The 10943-nt window shown below is 43.8% G+C and overlaps 1 protein-coding gene across 1 annotated transcript; it reads right to left on the bottom strand.

The window, feature by feature from the left end:
• Positions 1 to 5169: 5169 nt before the first annotated feature.
• On the bottom strand, positions 5170 to 9655 carry gbx2 (gastrulation brain homeobox 2). Its single transcript, XM_023396452.2, has 2 exons — positions 8706 to 9655; positions 5170 to 7182 (listed from the first exon to the last, which is right to left on the bottom strand). The coding sequence occupies exons 1-2, from the start codon at positions 9223 to 9225 to the stop codon at positions 6647 to 6649; spliced, it is 1056 nt and encodes a 351-aa protein (XP_023252220.1). The 5' UTR covers positions 9226 to 9655; the 3' UTR covers positions 5170 to 6646.
• Positions 9656 to 10943: the final 1288 nt, after the last annotated feature.

Below are 10943 nucleotides of genomic sequence, written 5' to 3'. Positions count from 1 at the left end.
AAACCCTGGATGTATGAAACGTGTCCAAGAGTCCAGATGAGATCAAGCCGTGTCCAAATTCAAATAAGTCTGAGTGGATACTGAGTCTTAACAGGGTCGAGTTAAAATGTGACTCACGACTGAGACCAAATAACCACGAGAGAAAGTCCAGACCAAAACAGTCTAAACGGTTCCTGTGAAATGTTCTTCACACTGTCTTAGTAAAAGTCAAGTTTGAACCTGACACACCTGAAGTTGTGACCCAGCAGCCAGCAGCTGGGTGTCAGGTTTTATTTCAACCACAAGGACAAATGTGAATTTAGGTCACGGCCACAGAGACGCGTCTTCAGGTTGGGAACCAGCGGTTTAAAGATCCACTTGGAACGAATCATGAATGTTGTTAATTCAAGTTAATTTCAGGTTTGATGTCTCTTCCACACCTCCGTCAGCCTGGTGACGTCGGCGTAGATCGGACCGAGCGTCTCTGATCAGGACTGTCGGGGAAGAAGCTCCGTCACCTCCACGTGCTGATGATTTATTTCAGCTCTGCTCTTCGTCCTCGCCCTCTTCACTGTTTCGTCCTCAGACTTTCACAGAGACGTTTTTCCGCAGAGGTTGAGGTTCTCAGCCCGACTGTGTATGGAAGCAATATCCACAAACTCATCGTCACTGTCGCGTCGTCACTTCATCCAACCACAAACGCTCTGTTTGTGGAAATGTAAGAAATATTTAAAAGAAAAGAAAACACTAAAACTTTCCTCCTTATGCCATTTTTTTTTTTTTTACACATTGCGCCTTTATGTTTCTAATTTCGTCCAACCCTTTTCTAAACGTGCCACGCCCCCATTACTTCCCCCACCAGTCATCTCAAAGATGGCGTTAGATCCTGGCGTTGGATCCCCGTTAATACTAAACCAGGGGGTGAACTTGTGTTTTTATTTTGTGTTTTTATAATTGACTCGTCCCGTGTCTGTCCTGAAGCAGGACAGAAAGACAGGGCAAAGATGTCCTTTTATTTATGACAGAAATGCACTAAATCTGATTCAGTCCGTCTTAAGCCCGACTCTTTCCACTACAGCTTCCTTTTTCTCTTATTTTGGCATTTTTCTCAGCGGTGGCAGCTTCTGGCGGTTTCCTCTAAACTCATTTGTGCTCTCACTTTAGTTTAAACATTTGAGAAACATTTATTTAAGTTCACAGGAGCAGAGAAAGTTTGATGGGATCTACTTTTAAATTATTGTAGCCACCAAAATAATCTGTCACAGGATTTCAACATGCAACAAACAGTTCAGATTTCAAAGTAAAATGACATTTATTCAACTCAACAGGAGCATGAAAAGCTCGGTGCTGTCTCCTTTTAAATGCTAACTGGCACAGAAGTAAAGCTAACCCTCACTGCTAGCTATTAGCCCGGTAGCATGGCAGCTTAGTTTCAGCTTGCAAGCTAACACTTTCTACATTATCAAAAGTTGAAACAAGTTGAAAAGTTGAAAAATGAAAAGTTGGAAAATGTTTAAAAATAAAAACGTTACGTGAAGCTCCAGACACAGCTAGCGGTCAACCAGCTAAACTCAGCTAACGGTGTTTGAAGGCACAGAAACTGCTGAGTCATCTGCTATTGAAGCTAACTGCAGCTAGCATGGTTTAAACTTTGGTGTAAACTTTACTATTTTCCCTCAAGTCATTTGAACCTGTTCCTTGTTTTTCGAAACACAAAACCAAACGAGGAAATGTTTTGAGACTAGAAACTTCCTGTGAAGCTCCGCCCCCAGCTAGCGTCCGTTAGCTGAGCTAACAGAAATGATAATACACTTGCTGAATCTCCTTCAGTACATGAACTGTTTCCACTACAGCTATTGTTTTTTAAGTTTGTTTTTACATTAGCTTCTTCAGTCAGTAGCACCTACTGTTCAGTTCAAAACAGATTCAAGATTAAAAACATCCTGTGAAACTCCCGTTGCAGCTAGCATCTGTTAGCTAATCTCAGCTAACGGACAACAGCGCGGCGCGGTATATTTTCTAGCGCTGTTAGCTCAGACATCACAAGCGTTAGATTAGAACGACTGAAGCTTCCTGGTGGTGAATAAACCGTCTTTGCTCTGGAAACCACGGAAACTGCGTCAGCGCTAACGTCGCTGCCCGTCACCGTCTGCACCGCCTCACCTGTACATAGACTTTAAACAACAAAACGAAGAAAAAAACGACTCCGTATGGTCAACGTTTGGTTTGTCTGGTTGTGTTACCTCATGTAGCCTTTAGCCCTAAGCTCCACCCACCAGGCCTGCCCACCACATTATTTATAAACCCACCTAGCAAGAAAGATCCCTCCCACTCAGACCTGCGATTTTGTATATTTTCCTCCGACCTCTCCAGTCCATCCATGTTTTATTATTGCTATGATTTATCATCCAGACACATATTGTTCTCATTGTCATTGTTATTCTAAAAATTATTATTATTATTGACTTTTGTTGGCTGTACAGTACCGTTGTTGAAAAATTTTACCTAATACAGAGTCTTCTACTGTAATGTGTGTCTCTTTTCAATAAAGACAAGAATAATGCTTCTTAATATAAACCCAGGTGTTCATGTTTCTCTTATTCTCTTCCTGCTCAGGTGAGTTTTTACGTTTCCTGACGTGGAAACTCAGGATTGAGATTATTGTATTAACACATCATTCATATTGTGAGTGTGTTGTTTCCTTTTTGACACTTTGACCCTCGGACAGCAGAGCAGACCACCACAGAAGAAGAAGACGACACACACGCTGGGTTGTTTGGCCTCCTCGGTTGCCGTGGCTCCATCAGGATTAATCAGCAGGAGTTCATCTGAAGCCCAGGCAGGTTGTTGTTAATTTAGGAAGGCGGGGAGGAGGGGGAGGAGGGAGGGGGGATGCTGCAGAGAAGAGCCTCGGCCTCGGCCGATCCCCCGGGTCTCATTTATCAGCCGACCGTGACGGCCCGGGTTGATTACAATTTGCAAAAAAATTCATTGGGAGCGACGCAGAGACGCTCCTGTGTTCAGGCTGCAGGTCGGAGTCGCCTCATGAGACTCAGTCACGTTCAACATGAACATGTTCAAGCCTAAAACTCTGACGTTTGACTGGTGGTGATGTGACCTCAGTCTGAACAGTTGGCTCAGAGTTTCACAGCAACACTGACCTTTAAACACATTAATTATCTTTCTCCTGGATATTTTTCTTGCTGTATGTTCTTGAAGTAATTTAGTGTCACTGTTGAAGCTGGAGACGGATTCTGGTCAAAAATGAAGCCTGAGAAATCCTCATTTTTAATCTTTAGTGTCACTCAATTTCCTGGATCCTTCATTTCCCACAATGCAGCTGAGTAGCGTTTTTTTCATTAGACTCGGAAAACAGATTTTAAGACATTTTAACGTGTAAAATTAGACCCATTCAATTTTCTGTGAAATCTGAATTTTAAATCAGTCCCTGAGTTTCTGTATGAAAACAGACGCAAACATTAACGTCGCTGTTGCTTTTTGAGCAGAAATCCACGTTTATTAAAGGAAATAAGCTTCTTTTTTTTTTCCTTTCATGATTCACTTCAGTCGAAAAGTTGTTTTAAACGTACATGAAATTTAACCAAGAAATGCTGCAACCAACGATTAGGCAAATGATTTCTCATTATTGATCAATCTGTGAATTATTTTAATGTGATGAGGCGTTCACGTGTCTTGATTTATTCCACCAACGTCCAAACGTATAAGTAGAAATATTCAGTTTACTTTAATATTTAACAGAGAACAGCAGTAAATGATCATATTATGATAAAATTATAACATCTGAGAAGTTGCTAGTTGAGTTTTTTTTTTAATTATCTGAATAATTAATCAATCATCAAAAAGCTGCTGAATTATTTTCTGACCATCGACTAATAATAAACTTTATAAAATATATTTTTTAAACGTCAAAAAAGGAGGTTAAACGTAAATTCTGGGGCAGTGTCTGAACTCTAACACCTGCTGCTATGGCAACAAGCCGTACGTGCGTGCATCGTTACGCACAGGTGTGTCAGAATGAGACAGAGGACACGTCTGTTTATCTAGAGGATGGAGTTTGTTTTTGTTTTTAACTTTTAACCGTAAAATCTTGAATGACGTTGAAAAGAAACGAGTGAAGCAGATTCTGTAGGAAAGTGAAGAAAACCCGCGGGTCGGTGTCGGTGTCGGTGTCGGTGGATTTGTGTCTCGTCATGTGGATTTTTACCGGATTGGACTGAACCTGGATCCGACTGATCAAACCACGTGTTTCCGGTGCGTTTAATGTTTATTTTCACGTTTATTTGAGAACTCGTGAAAGTTTCTGAGCTCAGAGGATGAAACAAAGTTTGTTTTGTTTGTCACTTCACCTGGCGTCTGTTTACCCACAGGTGTTGGTGATTGGCTGACGTCACGGACTGTCAGGGGGAGACACCGGGGTCGCTAGAGTTGAGCTTTCAGATCGATGACCGGAGGGAACGACACGTCACCTGTCTGCACCTGGAGGCAACACCCAGCGCTGTGACCAAGGTATGTAAACTTTATTTATGACTTTTGTTTACCTGTCTGAGTCACCTGACGTCATTATGGAAGATGAAGGATGCTGTGTTTACTCTAAATGATCCGTTTCTCTGGGTATGAAATATAAGTGGACAAATAACTGTCAACAAAACCAAACCAAATTTAACCAGTTGAACCAAAACAAACTCATCTGTCTGAGGTTAATTATGACACATGAACGCATCCTGTAAATAAACTAAAATATCCTCTGATGTTTAAGGTGGAAAATCTTCTTCTTTTGCTTATTTCTGCCTTTTTTGTGTAAAAAACACATTTAAATAGAAGTGAAGAAAAATTATTTTTTTCTACCGGTTATTTAATATTTATGAAGAATGAAGAAAAATGGAGGATAAATTGCTAAATATTTTCAAACCACTGTTTCTTCATTTCTGAAATCTGATGTGAAGATTTGAGGCCTTAAAAAATTGGGCCTTCAAAATAAAATCAAAGGAATCGGGACTTTTATTTTTTCAAGCAACATCTGGACGGTTATAGACGTGAAACTTATCATCATTTATATAAATGGTGATTTTAGTGTTTTGTGTGTGAGCTGATTTCTGGTGGAGAAGAGTGTGACGTTCAGTGACAGGTCGTAAATCCAGAGCATGAATGGAGACTGTGCAGCTGTTAACATCTGGTCACGGTTCATCTTTTAATTCACACTTGTATATCTTCAGGGAATGTTAGTTACTTTTGCACAATTTTTATATAAATAAATTAGCAGCGTCACTTTGTCCAAAGGAAGAGAAACAAACCAAATGAAGCAGAAACAGTTTGATCCAAAGGTTCAGATCTTCAGTAGCAACAGACACGAGCTTCGTAAAAACTGTTTGAAATCAACAACAATGTTTGAAAGTGACGCGCCGTGAATCTACACGTCATGTCCTCAGTTTGGTCCCGTGTGTATTTACATGTGGGAGGTGCAACATGTCACTTTGTCTCTTCATCATCATCATCATCATCATCTCCTCAGCGGCGCGTGACCTCTCCGTGTCTTTACGCGCAGATTTTTGGTGTCGCTCCAAAAAGAGATGAGATGTTTGTGAACACTGCGGATCCTCCCGCAGAGAAAAGTCCCGCTTCACGAGTCACTCAGTCTCGTGTTGAGGCTTTACATTTGTTTTTTTTTAATTTCCTGTGAAGAGCAAGACAAGAGTGAAGCCTGAAATCATCCTTAAAAAACAACAAAACAAATCGGGTTAAATTCAGACGGATCTAGAATCCAAACGCCGTTTTCTCTGATGAAAACTCCGTGAAGAAAAAGTGGGATTTTCTAAAGTCACTGCGACATTTGAGTCATAATCACATTGTCAGATTCAGAAATGTAATTAAAGATCTGTTAATGTGACCTGTCAAAAACGTCCGTCCTCTGTAATTGGAACCAAACTCCGTTGGGAAAGAGTGAAATTCTGGAACTTCACCGCCACATTTTACCATTAATTACACTCTTACTCAAAAATGAAATTAAAATATTTGAGAAACGTCTGTCTTTGACAAACAGCTTGCTGATTTTATTTTACTATAGATTCATGAGACGATTTAACTTCCTGTTCGTGGTCAAACTAATTTGATTTAAATCTTTAAAAAAAACAATAAAACACTTGAAATTCAGCAAAGTTTCGTTCATCTTAAAATCTGATTTAAAACCAAAGATGATGAGTTATTGTTATAATTAACCTACAAAACCGGAAGTGAGAAACATCAGCTCGTGGTCTGAGCTGAGGTTTTATTTGGTTCAAACATTGAATCTGAAGAAGGAACATCATGTTTTCTGTTTAGTTTGATGATCAATGTGAAACATATATTTTATATTATAGTCACATAAACTGCTTTTTAATTCGGTGCCACGTTTGTTCTGAAAATCAGATTCATGTTGAAAAATCTGCCACAAATGAAACTGAATAAAAGCACAGAGGTGAGTGAGTGAGTGAGTGAGTGAGTGAGTGAGTGAGTGAGTGAGTGAGTGAGTGAAGAGCGGGAACGGAACCGACATTTATTTCATGTTAAATTTGCCGGAAACTGAAGAATCTGTTTGAAGAGAATAAAAGCATCAACACGGGATTCAGTCACTGGAGAAGCGGCTCGTGTCTCAGTCCGGGTTCTTCTTCTTCTACGGTCTGGCCTGCTCCATCTGCTGGTGCTGACTCCTTATTGCGAAGCGGCTCACGTGCACCGGGATGGGGACCACTATTTTGGGGTTCCGGGACGGCTCCCCGGACTTGTTGTTGACGTTCCCGGCTTTGACCCGTTTCCACTTGGCGCGCCGGTTCTGGAACCAGATCTTCACCTGCACCTCGCTCAGCTTCAGCGCATGCGCGATCTGGGAGCGCTCGGTTAACGACAGGTACTTTTTGCAGTGGAACTCCTTCTCCAGCTCCAGCAGCTGCTCGCTGGTGAACGCCGTCCGCCGCCTCCGGTTCTTGCCGCCGCCGCCGCTCCCCGCTCCCCCGCCGGACCCGGAGCCGCCGCCGGAGGAGCCGTGCAGGTGCGGGCCGTCATCCAGGCCGCCGCCGTCCCCGTCCTCCTTGTGGCACATGGAGGTGAGGTTGTCATCGGAGCTGTAGTCCAAGTCACTGTCCATGGAGAAACTCTCGTCCTTCCGGCCGCACTCGTCCTCCTTGGAGTCTTCTTTACTGAGTGCTCTGACTGGGAGGAAGCGGAGAGACGCGTTAACACCACTGTCCACACATCCAGCTGTTTGATTACAAAGAAAAATATTTCAACATTTTATTTTTGTTTCAATAAAATCCTGAAGATTTTATCCTGAGATCTGTCACATGATCCTTTCTGTTTCTGTTTTTATTGGAAAGAAATAAAGGTGATTTAAACTGAAATCTGAGCTGTGTCAGAATGTAGTTCATTATTCTGGTAAGAAATTAAATCAAGTGTAAATATAAAGTCTTTAGTTCTTCAATCATATTGATACTGAACGGAAACAGTTTTATTTTGACAGGAAACGTGTTTGTAAAGTGAAACCCGGGCTGTCTGTGACATCTGCGGGATTGAATTAAAGGGATGGGGGAATTCTGGTGGTTGGGGGGGGGGGGTCTACGTCCTGTCCCGTGTCAATGTCCATCATCAGATCAGTGTTTGGATCAGAGCGGAAAACACGCGCTCTGCAGGGAGTTTTATTTTTCACGCGTAATTACGCACGGCGCGTCTCCGCGCGGCCTCGGTTTGTTTGTCCGCGCGTGAAGCGGAGCCGCCGGAGCCGCGGTTCTGTCAGACTCCATCACAAATAATAAAAGTAACGCGTCTGTTTTACATCATGAAGCAATAAAAGCTGAAACAGGCGCCGGCGAAGTGTCAACATGTAATTTGATGACGGATGATTTATTATGCGGCAGGTCAACAAACTGTCAGCTGTTTGTTTCAATGACCATTTTTCTTCAATAAATAAACAAAAGGTTGGAGATTAAATTCACCTAAAATTAACACGTGCAGAGATTTAACTTTAAAATCTTTATTTCCCAAAAGTCTGAAGCGAAATGCAGATTTCTTTTTTCCGTTTCCTCCGATGAAACGATGATTTACAGAATATTCAAACGAGGCCTCCGGCGCTTCTCGAAAAAACATCATTCTGCTTCAGATTCCTGGAATAATTTATGACCATCATTTATTTTTGGTAAGTTCCTCCGGAAAAAAAAACTCCACCTGCGATTTAGATCCGGACAAACTGAAGCAAAGAATAAAGAAATATTTAAATACACAAACGGAGAAGAGGAGTTTCAGAAAACCAGCAGATTATTAATGTTTTCATTTTTTTTATCTCGTCTTTTGTATCAAAGTGAATCTGTTCAAAAGTGAAGAAATAGTGAAGATATTTTAACACGTTTCACCGCCTTTTATTTTTCCTTTAAATACACCTTTATTTTAACGGGTGAAAGATTCAAATCTTTCTTTTCTCTGAGTTTCTATTTATTTCGATTGATCTCAACAAAACGTGAATATTGTCGATTGAAATCTTTGAAGTCACCGCGGAGACATTTAAAAAGAAGCCGTCCTCAGCTTGAAGCGCAAACACGGACAATATTTCGAGATTAAATATTAAGAGACAAACATGGACATCTGAAGTTTGTGGCTCCGGTTCTTTTCCCGCCAGTTGCGCCTTATTGAACCCGGACCTTGAGCGTTTTTTCCGGGGTGATGAGGATGAGGAAGCCGCCTACCTGTGGATGTCTGCACCGACGTGTCCGTGTCGTGGAAAGCCTGCAGAGCCGCGGACTCCTTCCCCTGCAGGAAGCTCTTCCCGTCCTCCGCGTCCAGCCGCAGCTCCTGAGCCTTGTCGAAGACCGCGTGCAGCGCCTGCGAGCCGAACTTCCTGGCGGCCTCCTGGTGCTGTTGGGACGGGGAGAATCCTCCGGGCAGCGACGCCATGAGCGTGGAGGTGAGCGCCATGCCCTGCGTCAGGCCCTGCGCCAGGCTGGAGCAGAAGCCGCTCTGCAGGCTGGGGATCTGCGGGTGCGGGTGGTGGCCGGCGGGGAGAGCCTGCTGCAGGGCCGGAGGAGGCGGAGGCGGCGGCTGGAGCACCACCGACCGGTACGGCATGAACATCGGGTAGCCGGTGTAGACGAAGTGTCCCGGGCTGGGCTGCGGGGGCCCCCCGATCAGAGAGTCGATGCTGAAGGCGGTGGTGCTTCCGAGTGGCCGCTGCATCACCATGAAGGACGGACTGAACGCTGCGCTCATATGAACGACCGCTGGAGCTCGGAGGAGGAGACCGGAGAAGGAGCGCTGTGGGCGGCCGCGGGGAGACTACAGACCCCCGGTGGAGCCGCGGGAGTCACCGCCTCTGTGAGGACACCGGAGTTCAGAGGAGCGATAATCCGAATAAACAAAACCATTCCATTGGTGCAGCAGGGGGAAGAGAGTCAGGAGGAAAAATCAACTCTTTAAGTTTCCACCGGAATATTTCACCATGAACGACGCGCTGCTCCGGTCTGCGTCTCTCCGCCGCTCCGGTGACGCGCCGTGCGCACTTTGGAGAGATGAGCGTCCTGCTCCACTTCAACTTGACCGGACACCGACACCACTGCAGCGGACACTTCTCCTACACTCACCCGCTGAGGTTCAGAGAGAGAGAGTGTGTATGTGTGTGTGAGTGTGTGTGTGTGTGTGTGTGTGTTTCCTGCTCAGCGCGAGTCCAGAGATGTTTTGGATTTAAATTGCGCTCCCCTCTGTTTAATTGCGCTGTCTTCCCCGCGAGAGCGCCGCCCCCGTCACCGCGCTCCGTCCTCCGATTGGTTGACGGAGATGACGTCACAGGTCGCCTTTGGTCTCCTGGATGAACGCCAATTACACAAATTGGGACCACGGGCCATTTAAGAATGTGAAAACACATCGTTGTAAATAATAAGCTGAATATATTCAGTAAATAATCGGTGTTTGACCTCCAGCTCCCGTGTGTGTGTGTGTGTGTGTGTGTGTGTGTGTGTGTGTGTGTGTGTGTGTGTGTGTGTGTGTGTGTACTCTGACACAGTACTCAGTGGAGTGAGATCTCTCAGTCCTAACCTTCAGTGAAGTGGATTCAGCTCCTGATCACTCCTCTCTGTGGAGGCCAGGGCAGGACTCACCTCCTCAGGGGCCCCGGGGCAAGAGCTTGTTCTGGGCCCCTGTTGAGGTCCACCATGACAGTTTCATTATCCAGCCCTCCAGAGATTAGATGGTTGATTAGTTGATTGACAGAAAATTAATTGGCAACAAATTTCGATGAATCATTTAAATCTGTGGCTCCACAAATGAGTGAATTTTTATACGATGACGGCGACGTCCTGAGCTGCAGGAATTATTAGTGTCTGACTTTCAAGTTGTTTATAAACAAACGGTGATGTCACAGCGTCCTGGAGTACACATCGTCATCACTGAAACAGTGGGGGGAGATGCTTTTTAACTACAATCTCCATGTTGTAGTTTCCACATGAGGAAATGATGATGATGATGATGATGATGAAGTTCTGTCTACGACTGTTTGGACTTTGTCGCCATCTTTGGTCACGAGAGGAAACTGAAGTGACGTGGGAACGAGCCACATCTTTTATCTCATAAACCAGAGGTCGGCAACTGGCGTGATTATTTTCATTATATGATTTTTAAAACTGAACAAAATCGATCGTCACTCAGTTTCCCACAGAATCACTTCCTCTTTAGCGATTTTGCCACAATACTTTATTTCAAGCTATTTTGAGCTTTTATTCTGAAAAGTTCTGAAAGGAAGGTGTGATATGAAGAAAATAACAGAAATCAGTCGCTGTACAACATGTGACTGTCGGTGGAAGCGTCAAAGCAGCGGAAAGAGAGGAACCACAACTTCCAGTCAGGACTTTCAAAATAAAAAGCAGAAACAGAATGACCCCCCCCCCATTTGAACTCATCATCTTCAGCAGTGTGATGGAGGATGATGAGGACGT

The sequence above is a fragment of the Seriola lalandi genome, unplaced genomic scaffold (assembly GCF_002814215.2).
Source record: "Seriola lalandi dorsalis isolate HSWRI2012SDOR001 ecotype SW California unplaced genomic scaffold, Sedor1 jcf7180002054977, whole genome shotgun sequence".
Taxonomy (NCBI): Eukaryota; Metazoa; Chordata; class Actinopteri; order Carangiformes; family Carangidae; genus Seriola; species Seriola lalandi.
Note: the sequence above shows the minus strand (reverse complement) of the source record. Positions and strands in the feature narration are given on the sequence as shown.

What these genes read in the sequence shown, in the direction of transcription:
- gbx2 (XM_023396452.2), bottom strand. Translation starts at nt 9,225, where the DNA reads ATGAGCGCAGCGTTCAGTCCGTCCTTCATGGTGATGCAGCGGCCACTC. An exon ending in GTCGGTGCAGACATCCACAG is followed by an intron (nt 7,183 to 8,705) that starts GTAGGCGGCTTC and finishes GCTTCCTCCCAG; the next exon opens with TCAGAGCACTCAGTAAAGAA.